This window comes from Pezoporus occidentalis, unplaced genomic scaffold (assembly GCF_034315485.1).
Source record: "Pezoporus occidentalis ecotype Australia unplaced genomic scaffold, CSIRO_AGI_Poc_V1 ctg205, whole genome shotgun sequence".
Taxonomy (NCBI): Eukaryota; Metazoa; Chordata; class Aves; order Psittaciformes; family Psittacidae; genus Pezoporus; species Pezoporus occidentalis.
In genome coordinates, this window is record NW_026913911.1 from 1,057,501 (window position 1) to 1,078,821 (window position 21,321).

A 21,321-nucleotide genomic window follows, 5' to 3' on the forward strand; every position below is an offset into this window, starting at 1 on the left:
TTGGGATCGCAAGTTTCCCCCTTTCCCTCCCCATATCTTCTGGGCTGAGATGGTCTGCTTCCACTTACAGTCCTTTATTGTAGACTACAGTCTTACTGGTGGTGGCCATTGCGATTTCTGGCTCCAGATGAGATGTCTCGATCTGTGAAACCAAAGAGGAGACAAGATCAGAATCGCTGTGCTGCAGCAGGAGCTCAATGGATCAGTAAATTCATGTGGAGAGGTATGATATGCAAATAATACCATGTCGATCATGCCTTTTCCGTGTCATTTTAATGTGCTTTACTCTGCTCAAGTCTCAACACAACCCTGTTTGGAGTGACTTATATTACATGAAATGATGCCCGCTCGCTGCCTTCCTATAATATTCCATGAATTATAGAGTGTCTCTGCAAATCAAACATATCCCACCCATCATTTTCCAGGAGATATCTCTTCCTTTCCCGCAGCATGGTGCTAGAAGGAACCCAGTCCCCAAAGCTGTTTGCATCCATAGGGACCAGCCAAGGGCTGCGTGGTGGCACAAGGGGACAGCGCTCCCTCATCCAGCTCCTGGACCAGGGCTCTACTTCCTCCAACACAGAGGGATCAGTGCTAAAATCCACCCACCTCTTCCTCTGTCTCCATAAGATCTCCAGCCTTTTCCTGTATTTTCCCTTTCGCTGGCTTCACAAGAAGCTCTGAATCCCTCCAAACCTCTGCATCCCCACGAGCGATCCGGGATGCTCCCATTTCCCACAGCAAGCAAAGATCCCGCTCCCAAGCGGGACAGGGCACCTTGCAAGACCAGCCTTTGAGGAATCCTATAGGTTGACTTGCTGCTGTCGCTGACACAATGCTAGGAACCCACGTTAAAATCGAGATGCTTTTGAAAATGTTTAACCTAGTTAGACAAATTAGCAAAAATTTGTGCAAAACAATTTAGGTATTTAAAATATTCAATGTTTTTAAAAACTGGAAAAACTGTTCTTAGCTTTCAGCTGCAAAAACCCAACAAAATATAACATCAAAGCAATCTTAACATGAGGTGCAACATAACCCTTCAGCAAAGCTGTTAAACAGCTACTGGAGCATCATGGGAAATAGCACTTCATTTATTCAAATGCACATATGTCAGGTTTTTGCACCATATGTCATTCCAAGCTATTTACAGTAATAATTAAATCTTAATCAACGTTTAACCTCTGTAAAATGTTTGAAGGGATCTAATCACCCTTCAGACTGCACTAATGAAGGAGAAATATATAAACATAAAAAGAAAATGATGCATAGATAGCACACCAGAAAGAACAGTAATTGCAAAATTGTATTTCTTTTAAATATAATCAGCAAATTATGTAAAGTAAGCCAACGAGTATTTTAAGTGAAGACATCTTGGGTGTCAGAGGTGTGATCAGCTAATTTTGTACTGCTATCCATAACAGATGTAGCATATTTTCTTTTCGTGCCATTATTAGCAACTTCACCATTTCTTTCTGTGCTGAAACACAAAGTGAAGCATTGTGCCGGGGAGAGCACCCAGCGAAGGTGCAGGAGAGGCTCTTCTCACCGACAGGATCCATTTTGAGGGAGGATTAAGTCGGATCTGCCTGGCTCTGACGCAGCTTTTCTTCCTATTGTTTTCTTCTTTTTCTCCCAGGGATGGGAAGAAAAGCTCCGAGGTGTTGGGGCTGGGGTGATTTCGCCATTGGCATGAGAATATCGAGGTGGGAAGTGCTTTAAAATGACCTGGAATTGGGTTATTGACCCTGAGCATCTATGGTGGTGCTGGTAGGGCTTGGGGACGTGGGGCAGCTTGGAGAGGGCAAATCCCAAGCTACTATGGGGAAGCCTCCATAGGGAGCTAATGGAGAGCCACCACAGCCCATCCCTCTCCACCAGGGGCTGGAGAGGTGGTTGCTGCAAAGGCAAAGGAGGAAAGTCACATCTGCCCTGGTGAACCCCACATTCGTGGTCCAAAAGCAAGATCCACGGGGTAACAGTGAGGACTTGGATGTGCTGAGTCTAGAAGAGAGGAGTCCAAGGGAGATGTGGTGGTATTTGTGCGTGCAAGAGGATACAGCACGGAAGAAAGGAGAACTGTTTCGTTCACGGTCTCTTGGGACACCATTCAAAAAGCATCGAGTAGGATCCAAGCTGAACAGCAGGAAGAGTATCCTAGTGGGAAGGAGCAAAGTATTGCAACCAAATGCTTGGGGAAGGTGTGGTGTCTCTGTGGTGGGAAGTTTTCAGCACAGATTAGATGAAACCCATCAAGAATAGTTTAAGCAGAATTGAGCTTGTCTTGATGGAAGGAGACAGATGAGATAACTGCTGGTAAGTCCTTCCAGCTTCCTCCCATGGGTCCAGGAGGAAAACAGCCTCCTTTCCCTGCATGGCAGCGCTCTTCATTCATAGCAAGGCTGCACACAAGGCTGTTGGACGGGATGGCTTTAGCAGGGACAGGATTGAGGTGTGAGAGTTCAGAGACAGATTCTGGTGTCTGAGCAGAAGGTCAAGGGAATGAATGCCTAATGCAAGATGGACACAGGGTCAGGGACTCCTCTGAAGATCTTGAAAGAAGATACCATTGGTCATAGACATTGGTCTGGAGCTGCATATCCCTGAACTCACCTAAGCCCCTTTCTGCAGCCTGGGATGATGTGAAGCATTATTTGCTGGGATGTGACCGGTTTCACTGGAGCAACCTCTGGAGATGTCTTTCTGGTTAACTTGAATAAAACAGACATTAAAACCTGCTCTAGAGCCTCAGCTACAGGAGCTCCAAGGGGTGCAATTGCACCAAGGACGGAGGTACAAGTAACTTACTCTTCCCATTGGGAAATTAAGTGCAGAAGAGCAAGGAGAAGCATTAGGGTGCTGGGCTCCAGATATTAAGACAACTTTAAGACACAACCTTACTGGGCACCACTTCAGCCTTTGAATCCCTCAGGGCTTTTTGTTGGAAGGGGTAATTCCACCTGCTTTGGTGGAGGCTGCTATTCTGGCCCTCCAATATCCTGGACCTACTTGCCCACTGGACATGGCACTGTGAAGCACATCTGGAGGCCCTGTGAAACACATCTGGAGTTTCTTGTCCAGTTTCTTGCATCTCAGCTTCAAAGAAGACAACACAGGAGGGTCCTTCCTGGTCATGGCCATGCTGGAACCCCTCTAACGGGGAATGCTTTCCGTGGAGGGTGCTCTGAGGAACAGGTTCTACCCTGTTGGGGTAGAATCCCACATGGGATGACTTTGTCCTTTCAAACTGACTGCCCACCATGGGACTGGGTTTGAATTGTGTCCATCCTCTTCCTCCTGGTAAGGTAGATCTACCTGCACTGGGGCAAAGGATGATCTCACTCCTTGCTCTGGAATGACAGCACTGAAGTGCCTACTGGAAAAGGGCCTTCAGCAAGGAATCCAGAGAAGTCCAGGAGGGACACAAGCTCACAACAGCACTGAGGACACCAAGGTGTAAAAGTATTGCTCCAAGAGAGTGCTGCTGGAGGCTTGTTTGGGGAAGAACCCCAGGCTTTCAAGCAGTAATGACCACTCTGTATCCTGACATAACTGCAGGTATGGATGTCAGGATAGAATGAGGCAGAGGGAGTAGGGGAATTACTTCATCCCTCTGTGAGGCTACCAGAAGCTTTGCTACAGATGCAGGGAGATCCTCACTGGGGACAAGGCCGAGGTGCAACTCCAAACTCCTCCAGCCCGTCACAACACCTGAGAGCCGACACAGGCTGAGGATGCTCCTCTTCCCTCCAGCACCCAGCCAAGTGCCTGAAGCAAGAAACGGTGTCCCCTGACCTTACTGAAGCAACTGTTTATAAACCAGCATCCCCCAGGTGATGCAGGCAGGGCAACAGCGCTGGCTCCTGCGTGGCAATCCTGACCCGGGGAAATCTATCCCTCCTGGGGAACAAAGCCACCGCAAAGGGACTCGCCTCTCGCCGTGCCCACCGCGCACCAGCTCTCTTCCCCCCATCCCTGCCTTGCAGTGGAAGCCTCTCTCCTCTCATCAGCACAGACAAGGCTAATTGGGGTGATAAAGAACTGGCTCCGAGTGCTGGCGTGGGCTGGAGGAACAAATGGTGCGGTGGTCACAGCTGGTGCTGCGGAGATGGAGAGGGAGAGGGTGTGAGGCAGGCTCCCGGCTCCCAAAGTTCCGTCAGCCCGTGTTGGATGCGGGGTGACGAGGTGGGGGGCTCTGTGTGTGTGTTTTGCATTCGCTGCTGACACGGGTGTAGCGTACAGGCGCGTCCGGTGAAGCAGAAGCAGGCAGAAAGCAGATGCTTTTTGTTTGGGGTTGATACTCATTTCTATCCCAGCTCGGGAAAAGGTGTAGAAAGGAATGTGCTCCGAAGAGTGCAGGGAGAGAGATAGGTCTAGGCACGCTGCCAGGGATCCTGCAACGATATGGAAGGCAGCTAGGGGAGACAGGAGCAGATGGATTTGGCATACAGCTCATCACTCAGCCAAAAAAAGGGAGAGGGGGGGAGAAGAAGGGAGAAAGCAGCCAATTTTGGGAGGGGGAGGGTCATGAGGACTGACGGATGCTGTACTGGGAGGTGGGGGAAGGGAGGACCAGGCTGGTCACCGCATCTTCTGCTGCTGCCTCGGCGGTGCCAGCAAGGGGGATGTGATGGTGGCCCCGGTTCAGCTCTCCCGGCCCTTCCAGCAGCCCTCTGGCATCTTCTCCTGGGCCATTCGAGAGCAGGGCAATGGCTGAGGGCAGTGCCAAGCTAATGGAGCACTGGTGAAGCTCAGTGAGGTGTAACAAGGACTGTGGTTAATAAACAGCACCGTAGAATCATGGAATCGTTTAGGTTGGAAAAGACCTTCAAGATGATCAAGTGCAACCGTTAACCCAGAAGTGACAAATCCAACACTAAACCACATCTCTAAGTGCCATGTCTTTTAAACATCCCTATGGACGGTGCCTGCAGCCCTGCCCTGGGCAGCCTGTTCCAATGCCTGAGCACCCTCTGGGGCAGGAACTGTTCCTCAGCTCCATCTAAACCTGCCCTGGGGCAGCTTGAGGCCGTTTCCTCTTGTCCCATCCCTTGTTCCTTGGGAGCAGAGCCCAGCCCCTCCTGGCTCCATCCTCCTGTCAGGCACTTGTAGGGAGCCATCAGGTCCCCCCTGAGCCTTCTCTTCTCCACACTGAACCCCCCAGGTCCCTCAGCCCTTCCCCATCACACTTGGGCTCCAGGCCCTGCACCAGCTCCAGTGCCCTTCTCTGGCCCTGCTCCAGCACCTCAAGGTCTCTCCTGTAGTGAGGGGCCCAGAGCTGAGCACAGGATTCGAGGTGCAGCCTCACCAGTGCCCAGTACAGGGGCACAATCCCTGCCCTGGCCCTGCTGCCGCACTGGTGCTGATCCAGGCCAGGATGCTGGGGGCTTCCTGGCTGCCTGGGCACGAGCTGCTCACGTTCAGCTCCATCAATCAGCACCCCCAGCTCCTTTTCCATGAGCAGTTTCCAGCCACTCTTCCCCAAACCTGGAATGTTGCAGGGGGTTGTTGTAGACCCAGTGCAGGACCCAGCACTTTGACTTGTTGAACCTCACACCACTGGCCTTGGCCCATCAATCCAGCCTGTCCAGATCCCTCTGCAGAGCCTTCCTATCCTCAAAGCAGATCAATACTCCTGCCCATCTTGGTGTCATCTGCACACTCACTGAGGGTGCTCTCAATCCCTTCATCCAGGTCAATCATAAGGATATTAAACAGAACTGGCCCCAGTACTAAGCCCCAGGAGCACCAGCTGGGACAGGCCACCAACTGGTCCATTCACCATCACTCTTTGGGCTCAGCCATCTAGTTTTCTACTCAGTGAAGAGTATACCCATCCAAGCCATGAGCAACCAGTTTGTCCCACAGAGTGCTATGGGAAACAGTGTCAAAGGCTTTACAGAAGCCCAGGTGGACAACATGCACAGCCCTTCCCTCAGCCACTAAATGGGTCACCTCATCCCAGAAGGACATTGGGTTAGTTAAGCAGGACTTGCCTTTGATAAACCCATGCTGACTGAGCTTGACCACCTTTGTGTCCTGCATACATGCTGCATGCACTCAAGATGATCTCCACAACCTTCCCAAAGTCTGGCTGACAGGCCTGTACTTCCCTGCATCCTCCTTCCAGCCCTTCTTGTCACATTTACCAACTTCCAGTCAACTGGGACATCCCTGGTTAGAGAAGACATGAAGGACCAGCAGCTGTTGCTTCCATGGTGGTGACCACTGTGCACACATAGATGGAGATGGGCACATCCAGCACCATGAACAGGTTCTGCTCTGTCCTCGGTGTCCTCAGTGAAGAAAGACCATGGTTTTCCTTGGATAGATGAGCTACTGCTCATCAACCATGCCATGGTCACCAGGCACCTCTGCCTGTAACTTGATGCAACCATGGCATGAAAGCAGCTCTATACAGTCCTATGGAGGCTTCCTTTTGCCTTCAACCTGTGGCCACCCAATCCAACTCTACCAAGAAGAGGAACCTCATTAAATCTGTTTTAAGATACTTTCTTGGGGTCAAACCCCACCTTGATTGGGTTTTCAATGATCTTGGTCCCATGGTAAGACTGCCTAAATGTTCTTTCAGATATCTCAGACCTTCCTTTCTTCTTTCAATTGACAGTAGCTAAACCCATGTTGATGGGGCCAAAATCACAGACTGAACCTGTGCTTCGTTTCATAAGGTTTTCCAAAACTGGGAAATATAAACTGAATGAGCTAAAGACATCAAGGGCTTTTTCCTCCTCCCTTCAGATAAACCCTTTCCAAAGCTTTTCCCAGACATCAGAATTTCAAGTGCTCTCCATGGATCCACTCACTAAGGAACGAGATGAGGAAATGGTGCTGGCTAAGGACTGTCTTGTGGAAATGCTACAGACCTATGGCCAACTGAAGGTGAGAGAATACAGGAAATGCCCCATCTCACCCAAACCAAATCACAGGAGACGTTCTTCACAACATACCCAGCCTCTGGTTAAAGAGTCCAAGCAAGAGTGGAGCCACAAAACCTCTCAGTATCCTGCTTCAAAGGGCATCAGCCACCTCCATGGCTCACATCAGTCTAAGTTCAGACTTACAGCTTTGCACTTATCGATCTGCTGCATCAGGAGCTCGCTCCTGCCAGAAAGTTTCATCCCATGAAAGGCTTCAAAGATTCTTAAATCTCCTTTGTTACAGTTCATAGAATCACAGAATCAACCAGGTTGGAAAAGACCTTTAAGATCATAGAGTCCAACCGTTCCCCAGCACTGCCAAGGCCACCACTAACCCATGGCACTGAGGGCCTCGTCTACACGGTGTGTGAACACTCCCAGGGATTCCATCACTTCCCTGGGAAGCCTGTTCCAATACAGACAGAACTCCTGCTTCTTCTCTACGAGGTAGGTTACTGTTTGAGCTATTGGTGTTAAAGCTCTTCTCTGACCACTTCCCAGTTTTTCTATGTAGTTAAAAAAACTATGCACCCCAAAACTGGACACACTGGTTGAGAGATGCTCTCATGACTAACGTACATGGTAACAAATAACTTCATAAAGAACTGATACTCAGTTTGCTGGCCAAATGACAAAGCTGGGGGGAAATGACTTTGAGATCAACCTCAATTTTATTAGGTTTTCCTTCAAACTAAATAAAAATCGAGCTTTAGAGTTGACCTGTCCACTTCTCCTCATTTTTTGTTTCCCTCAAGTCTTACAGACCCCCTCTTTTAAATGAATGCTCTGTTTCCATAAGAAAAAACATCATATCTAGTCAAAATGTTTTCTCAAGAGCATGGAAATGAGTTATTCAACTCCATTTCCACCTCCGATGCTGAGTAAGGTGTTAGCAAAACATACCCAGAGCCTAAGAAGCCACTCACAGCCCAGCAGTCGGGTGTCCCTCCACCCATCACTGGTGGCACCATGTCCGAATCTGGCCCTACCTGGGATGCAAGAGCCCCATGGCTTGGTGGAAGCCCACTGATGGTTTTCACACATCCAACTTCCCAAAGAAGTGCCAACTTTGGGGTCAGCTCAAGAAGGGAGGGATGGATCCCCCCGGAATGCAGGGATCAAAGAGCTGTGCACCTGCTGGTGGCCTTCTCACCATCCTGCTTTGATCACCTCCTTTTGTCTGGCACACCAAGGTATGCAACTGCACCAGGGACTGCCATTCCCTAAGAGCCTGGGATTCCCCCCAGCATCACACTGCAAGGAGCAGAGCAGATGGGCTTTTCCAGCCGGGGCTGGGCTGAAGAAGCTGGTGAGCAGAGCCTGTGCACGCTGCAAGAAGAGGACCGTGAAGGTTGTGCATCCACACACAGCACATCTACACAGCCTGGAGTCTGCATGCCATGGATGCTCCGACCACCAGCACCCACCTTCAGCTGCCTGGGCAGAAAACAAGAGGTTCTTCTCAGACCAGGCTGGAAAGGGTCTGATGGTGGCACCACACGTACCCTGCTATGACATCTGTAAGATATAAAGTATGTCAGTGACACTGTTAGTGCCACAAGCTATTCTCACTCTATCACATCTGCTGACACCTCTGCACCGTCCCCTGAACACGTCACTGCTGTTAGCAAAGCACGACAGGCAAAGTGTCAGCAGCACCTTGGGTGCCATCAGGCTTCTGTATAGAGACGCGTAGGAATATTCCTCATGCTCAACAGATGTTTGGATGGAGATGTGCAAGTGCTTCTGAGACAGATAGCTACAAAGCTCAAGATGTTACTGCCCTCACCTTAAATGGGAACAACTGGCTCTGCCCTGAAGCAGAGCAGAAGAGTTTGTAGGATTTATGGGTTAGTTATGGGAGAGTCATGTCCACCACTTCACTGGCAGACTTGGCAGTGCTAAATTAACAGTTGGACCTGATCATAGAATCATAGAATGGTTTGTGTTGGAAGGGACCTTAAAGCTCCTCCAGCTCCAACCCCTGCCACGGGCAGGGACCCCTTCCACTGGAGCAGCTTGCTCCAAGCCCCTGTGTCCAACCTGGCCTTGAACACTGCCAGGGATGGGGCAGCCACAGCTTCTCTGGGCACCCTGTGCCAGCGCCTCAGCACCCTCACAGGGAAGAGCTTCTGCCTAAGAGCTCATCTAGCATTATACACTAGTGTTCAACCAGGCTGGAGCTGAGCACAACTGCCCCATGGCAATGAGCTCCCCTTGCCCAGCAGCACATTTGTTTCCAGTGCTCTGGAAGTAACTGATGACAGTGTCAGGAGGTGGGATAACAATATATAACAACAAGGCTGCAAGGTAGCTCCAGCTGCTCAGCGTGTCCCTGCCTGTCTTGCAGCAGAGCAGCACAACAGCCACGTTCCGCTCCTGTACTCTGCCCCCCATATCCATTCACTGTCCCAAACCAGTCCATCAGTGAGATACCAGCTCTAACCTTCCAGTTCCAGCATCCCTGTAAACCCCTGCAGATACTGGAAGCTCTGAGGTCTCCACACAGCCTTCTCTTCTCCAGGCTGAACAGCCCCAACTTTCTCAGCCTGTCTTCATACAGGAGGTGCTCCAGCCCCTGATCATCCTCGTGGCCTCCTCTGCACTTGTTCCAACAGTTCCATGTCCTTTTTATGTTGAGGACCCCAGAACTGCACACAATGCTCCAGGTGAGGTCTCACCAGAGCAGAGCAGAGGGGCAGGATCACCTCCTTCGCCCTGCTGGTCACGCTCCTTTGGATGCAGCCCAGGATACGGTTGGTTTCTGGGCTGTGAGTGCACACTGAAAGAAGCCTCACAGGACATAGTGTAGACATTCTTTGGGGAACATTCAAGCCAATGGATGGGTGGGAGTCATCAGCCTACTTAAAATATGACTGAGAACCCCAAACTTGCACAGTTTAGTTGGGGTCACTGCTCCTCATTGGGATGCAAAGCATTTACAGAGACTTGAAGTTGTCTCTGCTACTCTTGAGCGTGAACATCATGAATGTGGCAAGTTTCCCTCTTGATGAAAATGAGCCATTAGATCCATTCTGGTAAGAAACCCTCAAGCAGTTCTGTCGAGGAAGAGAGCATTTGTTGCTGTTTGGTGAGAACCTCAAACATCCTGCTCTTAAGAAGGAAGAGGATGACGGTTTTGCATTGGTATTGTGGGATTTAGGGGTGTCCCTCTTGCTTTAAAGAAGCTAAGGAAGCTCCTCAGTATCCCACCCTCCACCACATTTCCTTCTGTGAAGGACCAACAGCCTCACTAGAAACAGGCTGCTGGATCTAAATGATTTAAAAAGCAATTGCAGACGATTATATATATACTTGTGCTTGGGAAATGGGATTAATAAGGCATTCTCTGCAGTAAGCAAGCATCCTTATGGCAGGCAAGTCTGGACAACCGGCCACCTTCCTTTGCTTGTATCCTGTATGTCTCACTTGGAGCAGTCTGAGGTACCACTGCTTCAGCTGAGCTTAAAGAACCCTCTCCAAACACACAGGAAAGGACCTATCCAAGCCTGTGCAGCAAGAGATAGGCAAAGACGGGCAACAGCCATGGAAGATCTGGGGATGAACCCAAGTGCACCAAATAAAGAGGCTGTTGGTGACCAAGAGGACTGAGTTTTCGGGGTAGAAAGAGCACTGAGTCTTTAGGGTGGGCTGGCAGAAAGAGAGGAAAGGTCCTGAATCGAATAAAGTATAAACCAGCAAAACCAAGGGCCCACAGGAGGACTGCACAGGGCAGGAGGAGACGGGGATGTCCATCTCCTGGAGCAGGGAAGGAATCCTTGGGTGAAGTGCTTTGGGATGAGCGGCTCTGTTTACAGTAGGTGCTGCTGAAAGGTGTCCTGAAGAAAGACAGCAATTAACAGGCCTGGAAAAAAAATGGCTTCTTTCCACAAAGTGCCTTTTAAGTGTGTTTTTCGGGCCACTTTAAGGGTTAATGTTTAGCTGTTTATCCGGAGTTGTCGGATGTCAGCTCTTTCTTTTGACTCCTAATGGCTTATAGCCATCAGGAAGGTGAAGCCTCCTCAAAAGAGATGGTGTCAGGAATGTTTTTCTATGCCCACCAGCACCCACACACCTGCAGGAGCCTGTGCTTGCAGGATGGATAGTTTACATACTTGAACCTGTATCCCAGGGACAGAGATATAAACATGAAACCAGATCCTGTCTGACGCCGCGCTGAAGCCCCTGGGCAGCACAAAGGGTTCCTTTCTCCCACCCCCCCCACGAATGACCACAAATAACAGTTTGGTGCCAGCAAGAACAAGCTCTGCTGGGCCAGGTTAGGATTTTAGGGCCAGAGCCTGTGAGGTTTTCAGCACCTTTGGCTCTCTGGTGAGCGCCGGTTGGGAAACAAAGGGCCACTCTCAGGAGCTGACTTCAAACAGCAGCTGGGTCACAAATCAAAGCCTCTGGGACAGGGAAGGTGAGAACAAAGAGCCGGGCTCCAAATCAATCAGAGCACTGCTCACTCGTGACCTGCCCCAGACGAGATGTCATTGAGCCTAATAATTACACCGTGAGGTGCAAACAGGCTGAGCAGTTGTAAACCTACACCCCCTCCAATGTTGCCTGGGGGCTTGTGAAGAGGGATGGTGGAGCTGATGCTCCTGAAGACCTGATCCTTCCTCTTCCTCTTGGAAAGAAGGATGTTTGTTCACAGAAGAAGTGACTGAGATGCCCCAACCCACTGTGGAGCAAGTCAATTCTGGGACATACATGGGTAAAAAACATGGGAAACATCCCAAAATCATAGCAAGATAGACTGGTTTGGGTTGGAAGGGACCTGAAAGCTCATCCAGCCCCAGCCCCCTGCCATGAGCAGGGACACCTTCCACTAGAGCAGGCTGCTCCAGCCAGAAGAACCTGGCTCCTTGGAAAACAAGGATCTGCAAACCCTGCCCTGGCAGCTGGGGCAGGTAAAGGAAAACCTGCAAAGGGAGGGCTAAGCCCGAACACTTCATCTTCTCTTCTGCTCCATGCTCTCAGAGAGCGCTGGTGAGAGCAGGGAAGGAAGGGGGACACCAGGGAAGCAAATGGTGAAAGCACTCCTGTCTGAAGGCATGGGAGATGGAAACCTGTCCCAAAACGGGCTGTTTAGCCCAGAGTCAGGTTCAAGTTCATGGCTTATCCCTTAGCAAGCAGGCTCAGGCCAACTTGCCCCGTTCAGCACATTGCATGGTCACCATCTTGAGATGTACAGGTGAGGACTCCTGCTGCGCTGCATGGGAAAGGTCCCATCTCTCTGCTTGAGCTACTGAGACAGCAGAATTGAGCGCTAGGCACTGGTCCCACTGTGCTCTGAGCTGCTCTGGTGGCTTCATGAAGATTCGTGGCCAAGGCTGTGGTTTGATTTGGAGCAGGGAAGGATTTGTCACAAAAAGAGCTGGTGACACACACTTCAGTCTCCAGGCCTCAGGTCCAGGCCCAGGATGTCAGCAAGAGTGGGCTCCATGTAGGACAGATGTACTCTTCACCCTTCATTTTGCGTCCAACAGTCTCAGACACTTGAAGCAAAGGCTAAAGAGATCTTTGCCTCTCCACTGCTCAGTAGAGGCATGGTCCTGTCACGGTGCAGGATGATAAAGGCTAATATTGGGATGGGTTGGAAAGGACCTTGAGATCATCCACTTCCAGCCCCCTGCCATGGGCAGGAACACCTCATACGAGACCACGTTGCCCAAGACTCTGTCCAGTTTGGCTTTGAACACTGCCACGGATGGGGCATTTACCATGCATTGACTCTCCTGTAATGCAAGATTACATTGGGCCTCTGATGTCAAAACTCAGCTCAGATTAGACCTCTAAATCATAAATCAAGTTCACATAGAGAGGTCCCAGACCAAAAATATCACACCACAACTCCCTGAGTAGAGGCAGAGCTGTTGCTGTGTGTAACAACATGAGCCAGAATCCAGTCTTGGGCTTAGGGACAACTGGTATGGCACAACCAGTATGGCACAACCTGCATCCATATGGCCGAACTCTTCCCCCAGAGAGGGAGGCTTTATTCATTGGAAGCAGTCCCTGGGTCCCACCAGCATTAGCTGGGAAGCCAAAACTGATCCAGAGAGGATGCAGACAATCAACCAGCATGAACACCATGGGCCAGTGACCCAGCTCGTACTCACACCCTGTTGGGTTTAGAAGTATAGATGTGGTTTATGATTTCCTTAGGTTATTATTCCTTATAAACCATGGATTAGCAACTTCCATTCGAGTTTTGTACAACCACATCCAGCCTGTGTGTAGTCATGGCACTATCATTCTGTTCCCCAAATATCACCTCTTCTCCCATCACTTTACTCTTCCAGGTGCAGGATTATACTCCGGAAGGAGCCACTCATTTGTCCTCCAGCCTCTGACAGGAATGAGTCCATCCTTACCAAAGAACACCAGATACAAACCTTGCTAAGCACCATCCTTCATCTGAAGGCCAGAACAGGGCTCAACACATTTCCAAATACCCCAGGTCTTCTCTCCAGCCCTACCTGAACCACAGCAGCATCCAACCACTCAGTACCATGTAAATCCCAGGGGTTTCTGCTCAAGTAAAAAGTTTCATGGGCATTAAAGAACCATAGAATCACAGAGTAGTTTGGGTTGGAAAGGACCTTAAAGCTCATCCAGTTCCAACCCCCTGCCATGGGCAGGGACACCTTCCACTGGACCAGGTTGCTCCAAGCCCCATCCAACCAGGCCTAAAGAACCTCACACCCATCACCTCTCCCTTTGAAGTTGATGTGGAAAATGAAGATACTCTTGCTTATGTCAAGTTACAATCAGTTACTTTGCTAGCAGAGAAACTAGAGCAGTACATAGGAGAGGAACCTCAGATGAACCTCTAAATGCTTCGCTAGTCAACGACGGAGCATTGCCTGCGTGTCAGTGTGAAACCAAACCTCCAGGGCACAGCTTGAATCTACTGTCGTCTTTGGGAGACACATACCACCTGCAGTCCTTAAGGACCTTGTGCCACTCCTTCCAGGACCAACCTCCATCCCAAGGGTAGGCTTTGACCAACGGGCTCAGCTCAAGAAACCCTTGCTCAGAAGCAAAGAAATACCACCCAACTTCTCACTTCCCAAACATTTTTCCTCATGGCAGCTGGCGAATCCTTTCCTTTGCTTCTCATCCAAGTTGGACAAAATTACTGCAGAGAATCCCTCCTGCTCCCCTCCCCCTTTCCTTGTGCAATGCAATCCCAAGGGAGAAATGGTTTCATGGGGACCCCCTGCTGTCTTGCATCTGATTTCCCTCCTAAGTATGGTATAGGGAAGCGTCTCGAGGGCTATGGCTGTGACCTCCATACAGCTCTTTTGTCAAGTGCCATTTCATTAAAAAATCAGCCTTTTAACTGTGGACACATTTCAACCTCACCAAATCTGCTAATTATTGACAGTTGGTGAAGAGGAGATTTCACTTGTTCCTCCTGTTAAACTGCATCTAATTAGTAATTACTGGTTCACTGTCATCTTTACTGCAATAATCCCACTGCACATTGGCTCATTAACCTTTTGCTTTTCTAAAGCAGCCTGCCAACAAGATGAAGGCTAAAACAGATTGGAAAACAATAGCTCAGCCTTGGATTTTAGGCTGTTTATTCCCCTTGTCCTGGAGATCCAAAAGGAAGATTATTTGGAAGAAAAGGCTTTCAGCTGCAACCAGCCTCATTCCGGAAGATGGCTTGGGTTGTCCTAACCAGCAACCAAAGCCCTTTAAACTTAACCCATAGGGAGGGCATGTGGATTACAGCAAGTGGAAGGGTTTCTCTGCCATCAGCTCTTGCTTCAGCTCCATTTCTCACCTGGGTTTATCCTTCTTTATCAGCCCAACCAGCACATTGGGCATGGGATGAGGCAAGTTCCAGTGGCTTTGTGGCACCCTGGAAGTCCAAGAGCATCCTTTTGGATGCTGAGAAGATGAATGATGTGGATGAGCAGAGACCAAAGGGTGGAAAAAGGAGTGGAGCAACCCCATGGTTCTTTCTTCTGCAGCTACACTGAATTTCATTTGCACAAGTCCCATTTTCAGTTTGGAACTGTCACAGCTGTTTCTATTGGCAGTGCATAGCTGAGTAGGAGTTGTCAGTGGGGATGCTGTAGGATAGGCGGTTAGAAAAGAGATTCCCCGGGGGGCATGGGAGGCAGTTGGAGGTTGTGGGCTAAATGCATTAACTAGATGTTTCTCCTAAACTTAACAGCAGTGAATGACTTAATGCATATTGATGCATTTAGGTACTGGAGTTAACACTATATTGGGCTTAAAAGTGTATTTCTCAGCATCTTAAGCGTGTTTAGTTGCAAGGACCTATCTCTTTCTGGCTGACACTAGGGTTTTATTCCCATAAGGTGATCTTCAAAACCATAACATCTAGCAAGAAGCTGTAATTCTGTTGCACTGTTGCAGTTATCCAAATGGATTCATGGAATTCCAGACCAGTTTGTGTTGGAAGGGACCTTGAAGCTCCTCCAGCTCCAACCCCTGCCACAGGCAGGGGCCCCTTCCACTAGAGCAGCTTGCTCCAAGCCCCTGGGTCCAACCTGGCCTTGAACACTGCCAGGGATGGGGCAGCCCCAGCTTCTCTGGGCACCCTGTGCCAGCGCCTCAGCACCCTCCCAGGGAAGAGCTTCTGCCTAAGACTGAACCTAAATCTCCCCTGTTTAAGTTTGAACCCATTACTCTTTGTCCTACATCACTCCTTGATGAAGAGAATGTACAGATTGCATCCATACAACATCGAGGTCTTAGCTACACCAAATACCAACCCAAGAGAAGCTCTGGATGCATTCACCTTCCCAGTACATGAAGGTTGTCCAGCTCCACAATTTTCATTTACCTGTAATTGGTGTTTCTACACAGAACCAGAGCCAAGTTCCAGTTTCTCTTGCATTACTTTAAACCAAGTATAAGTGTGAAGCAGCTACAGCTGATGTGATAAGGTGGCTGCGTTTATCTAACACACAGGGCTTCAGTTCTGCTTGAAAACTAATTGTAAGTTTAAGCCCCTTTAGAAGAGTGGATCAAAGGCGGCCAGTCAAGCTCCCATGCTAAAACAAGTGCTTAATAACACATCAGCTCTCTGTGTTTGCTCTCTGACTAAAGAAAAAGGACTGTGAATGTGTGATTAAGGGCAGAATTTGGCTCATTTACAATTCCTGAAAGGGCTGCTGCTCAGACCATACTCATATTTTTGGAACAGAACACGCCTATTACATCTTGTTGTTAATAATTTACTCCCTGGGTAGCGCTCCTTATAACAGCATCATCTCAGACGTGTCATGTTCATAGCTGCTTCACATACTGTGTTTATGAGAGAAAGCAAATACACACATGCATGCAGAGATACACATGTATGTGCATAGAGAGATCAATGTTCCAACTCTCCAGGTCATAGAGTCATAGAATCACAGAGTGGTTTGGGTTGGAAGGGACCTTAAAGCTCCTCCAGCTCCAACCCCTGCCACGGGCAGGGACCCCTTCCACTAGAGCAGCTTGCTCCAAGCCCCTGTGTCCAACCTGGCCTTGAACACTGCCAGGGATGGGGCAGCCACAGCTTCTCTGGGCATCCTGTGCCAGCGCCTCAGCACCCTCATGGGGAAGAGCTTCTGCCTTAGATCTAATTCAAAACTCCCCTCTAGTCTATGAACTTAGCTAAATTCATGGACCAGTGATGAGCAACCAAGAAGTCACACATTTTGAGAAATGCTCTTTGCAAGGAAACTCAGATTTCCTATCCAAGAATGTGAAGAAATGGCTCTGGAGAGATTGTTTCAGAGAAATCACTTGCTCTGCTCACTTCAGCATCTCCACAGTCACCAGCAATGAGATTTTGCAGGATCTCTTTATGCTCTTTATGCACACACTCACACAGTAATCCCAGAATCCCAGCCTGGTTTGTGTTGGAAGGGACCTTAAAGCTCACCCAGCTCCAACCCCTGCCATGGGCAGGGACCCCTTCCACTAGAGCAGCTTGCTCCAAGCCCCTGTGTCCAACCTGGCCTTGCAAACATATTGCAAGTAATGAACACAAAGACCACTGGAAATCTGCTCACACCAAGCTGCTCTGGAGTCCTTGGCATCGACAGATGTGAGGTCCAGCTGTGCAGGTGGAGCTACCTCCAGTTGAGCAGAGCTGAGATCCCAGTAGGTTATGAGCTCCACCACCAGCGGTACTGGTTTCTCTTCATTGACACGAGGCGTGGGCAGGGAGCCTCATTCTGTTTGATCTACTAATCAGCACTGAGTCATGTTTACACTGCAGATAGCATTTCATCTGCTGGAGAAGGTCATTCTCAAGTGATGCTGGGTGGTTTCAGCAGTGCCTGATGCCTGCAATTTGAATATCCTTCTGAAGGAAGGCAGACCTTCATTTTCCTCGTGGGCTAGAATTCATTCAGCTCTTAGCAGCGACACAATTCTTCATGCTATGGTATCACATACTAGACATTATCAATTACGTGGTACCCATCAAGCTAAAATATAAAGTCCAAAAGACCTTCCGAGCTTCAGTTTTAGACAAACTAAGGCAACAAATTACTACTCTTCTAGAGCCCAAAGTGCTGAACTCTGAATAATTCAGACTCTGGTACTACAACTATAATTCCCATTGATTTCCTTAGCACACACTTCCTATTTCAGAGAAGCGATGCCTACAGAAAACATTGGAAGTGGACAAAATGCTGAATTCCAAAACAGAATTGCAGGGTGAGTTTCCTGTCTATGTTGAATGAATGGTTTGGTTTGGCTCAACACATCAGCAGTTAAGAAGGGAGAAAATACCCAGTGATGGCTGCTTAAGGCTCGAGATGACACCAAGTCTGGGAAAGTGGTAAGGAATTAAGAGCCCAGGTCACTGAGACCTCTGGACCACACGGTGCTGTGGAACAGAAGTCAATGAGCATCATATTATGGTCAAACACAGAATTCCCTCTGGGCACAAAGAGTGTGTGTGCTTATGGCATGGGGCACCATGTGGGGGGGAATGGTGGCAATGCCCCTCTGGGGTAAATGAGGTTGGTTGTACCTCCCGTGGTCTTGCTTCCCTGATTATCTTGCAAGAAGATTTCCCAGGAAAAGCCTTCTGCTGAATGAAGCTCCTTTCCCTGGATATAGGAGCATAATAACTGGAGCATTCCCTGGAATAAGAGCATTCTACAAGCGATGCTCGATGCCCAGGTCTCCTTCAACAGAAACTTTGGACATAATCCAGGCACCCTGAACGGGTTTGAGACCTGCAAATACTCCTCAGTCTTTCATAACTAAAACCTTTGAGGAGAGCTTGGGCTCACAGCAAAAAACTGATGGACAGGGAGCTAAGGTTGAGCTCACGCCAAAATGACTAACATGCTTCTGTGGATGTATGAATTCAAGCAGGCAAATCACATTGCTCCTGCAACTGGTACTTGTGCAACTTCTTACTGGAATACTGTGTCTGGTTCTTATGGAAGGGCTCCAAAAAGGATGTTGACTAATTAGAAAAAGTTTAAGGAAGAGCCATATGAATCATTAAAGCTTCAGAAAACACGTCTTTTAGCAAGAGACTCCAAGATTGAGACATATTACGTCTCTTAAAGAGAAGACGAAGGGACAGTTTTATCTCAGCCTGGAAATAGCTAAGAAGGACAACAGAAAATCTGTAACAGGTTTTTCAGTCTAGCAGACAAGTGTACAACAAGATTCCCTGGCTAGAAGTCATGGATAAACCCGTGAAATGAATTCCCCAGTGGAGGCTGGCATACCCATTACTGATCAACTCTTCAAGGTGACACAGACAGAGCTCCAGCAAAGTCCTTTGCTCTGTTTGATAGGGGTTTTATCACTTGGTAATAGGGACCCTCCCAGTAAAGGTACACACACACAGTCTGCAAATCTATCTGCTCCAAACAGTCAAAATGAATGGCTTACAAACAAATGCCCCTTAGCAATGTATTGAGCTAACTTGGGTAGATTTCCCTTCTGTTGCCTCTGTTCACCCCCAGGCTGTGCCTTCCCAGAGCCAGGCTAGTAGAGGAAAAGGCAGAAACCCTAAAAGAAGCTCTGGAAAGCACATCCACATCACATGTACATCCCAGGCTCTTTGCTTAATGGACAAAGACTTGTTTTCACTGTGTTAACCCCGAGGAAACGCCACTGGGATGGGAGAGGGTGAACAGAAACACGCTCTCTCCCGTGGAGCTCAGCTCTGACTGAGCTCCTGTCCCCAGACAAGACAGGATGAACCCAGCTGGAGACTCAGAGTCACCCATCAGAAAAAACAACATCCCTTCACTTGTGATCTGATCAGCTCTGACCTGGGCATCACTAAAGGGGGACAGGATACCCACTGTGCTACACTGGCGATCAAGCAGGCAGGACATGATCTTCATGTGTTTAAACCCTCCACCTTATTGCAACCTCTGCTCCCCGATCCCTCGTGTTTTGATTTGTCCTCCATGTGGGAGAGGCCTGGAGCAGGTCACCCTTGTGGGAGAACAGTGGATGCAATGGAAGGAAGAAGGATCAGAGGATCACCCATGACCATCCCTTGTCTGTGAAAGGTGTATTTGCTGGGTGGAACAAACTCTGTTCACTTCCTCCTCTGTTTGCCTGGAAGGTACATCCCACCACATGGTCCAAACGCTGGTTAGAGGCATGGAAAAGCTGTGTGATATTAGTCCACATAATGTGCTAACAGGAGGGACTAACATAACCATCACTTGCCAAGTGAATCCGTGCTTGTTCAAGCAAAGAAGACAGCAACCAACTTCATCCAAACACGGAGGAGTCCTGATAGGAATGGGACTATTATCCAAGGAGGCAAACACACAGTGGCATTGCTGAGCCCCCCTGAGATATCCCACTGCAGTGACCAGACTCTACTGACCTCAGACATCTGTGGGAAGAGACTGATGGCCAAGGGGAGGGCCAGGCCAAAGGCCGCGAGGCACACAAGGCTTTGGACCGGGAGAATCATCCGGGGACGGGACCTCAGGAGTGATGTTCTGCAAAGGAAAGGCTGCATTAGACCATTTCATAGACCAGATGAGGGCATGCCATCATCAATGGACACTGGTGGCCACCAGGCCCCCTGGTGTCACTCTCTAACTGGTCTAGGTTCCTTCTCAGTAGGTCAGCAATGAGTTCACCCACAAAAGATCCTGAGTCCTGCATATGGCGCTTTTAAATCCGCTGGGGCTCCACAGCCCACGCCAACCTACATTAAATCAGGATCGTTTCGCACACGCTTCCCCCATTTCAAACCATCTCGACCTCGAGTAAATGGCACAGAAGGTGATATTGCCACACGCAGGTGTCACCTGCATTAAGGCTTTGGAGACTACACTGAGTGAACAGAAGGAAATGAAGTTCTGGAGAGATAATGTGGACTTTGTGGCCCTACCAGCAGCAGTACTGAACAGGCACACAGCTCTGTTAATGGGGTAATAAGGTAGCAAACTTGACAATACCTTAATTTGTTAAAAATCAAAGCTCTGTGGAGTCAGTGATAAGGATGTTTTAACACTGCTGTCCCCAGGAGATATTTATGAGTTGCTAAGAGCAAACACTTTCAGATACCTGCAAGGTTAGGTTCTGATAATGACCCATTAGTGATCCTTCTGATGCCATTAACACCAAATGACAGGGACAACATTTAGCTGACTTAGGTGGCATGTTAAGTATATCCCAGGATAAAAAAACCTCCCACAGTTAAGGAGAAACATGTAATGGGTTTGTTCTGAAGCCGTTTACACCAAAAGGACCCTGTCAGCCAACTTTCCTCTACCAAACTGAAGCAGCTGGGAACAGAAATCAACAACTTGATAGTGAGTTTGGTTTGAATATTGAGTGTTCATTAGTGATGTACAGCCAGCAGACTTGGTGCTGGGTCATCAGCAAAGGCCTTAGTCCCAGCGTGCATCCCTCCCCATCCTGACTTGGGTACATTGGGTGCCAAGCCCAACACTGACCCAGCTTCAGTGAGTGCTTGAGCCCAGAACCCCCCATGTGCTGGGCTGCACCCCCAGAGCGTGAGCAGCAGCTCAGGGAGGGGATCCTGCCCCTCTGCTGTGCTCTGGGGAGACCCCCCCTGCAGCCCTGATCCAGCTCTGGCGCAGCAGCACAAGAGGGACGTGGAGCTGTTGGAGCGAGGCCAGAGGAGGCCATGGAGATGCTGCGAGGGCTGGAGCAGCTCTGCTCTGGAGCCAGGCTGAGAGAGCTGGGCTGGGGCAGCCTGGACAAGAGAAGGCTCCTGAAGGGGAGACCTGAGAGCAGCTCCAGTGCCTGAAGGGGCTGCAGGAAACCTGGAGAGGGGCTTGGGACAAGGGATGTAGGGACAGGCCAAGGGGAATGGCTTGAACCTGCCCGAGGGGAGGCTGAGATGAGCTCTTAGGCAGAAGCTCTTCCC

General features: G+C 49.3%; 1 protein-coding gene across 2 annotated transcripts in view; it reads right to left on the minus strand.

Moving 5' to 3' along the window:
- Nucleotides 1-21,321, minus strand: part of SFXN5 (sideroflexin 5) — a 90,827-nt gene that overhangs the window by 159 nt on the left and 69,347 nt on the right. For both annotated transcript variants that reach the window (XM_062618895.1, XM_062618896.1), the window contains 2 exons: nucleotides 19,801-19,918; nucleotides 1-142 (listed from right to left, as the gene is read on the minus strand). The exon at nucleotides 1-142 is cut by the window's left edge and continues 159 nt beyond it. In XM_062618895.1, coding sequence (XP_062474879.1) covers nucleotides 65-142; nucleotides 19,801-19,918 — 196 coding nt within the window. In that variant the 3' untranslated portion in view covers nucleotides 1-64. The remainder of the gene's footprint in view (nucleotides 143-19,800; nucleotides 19,919-21,321) is intronic.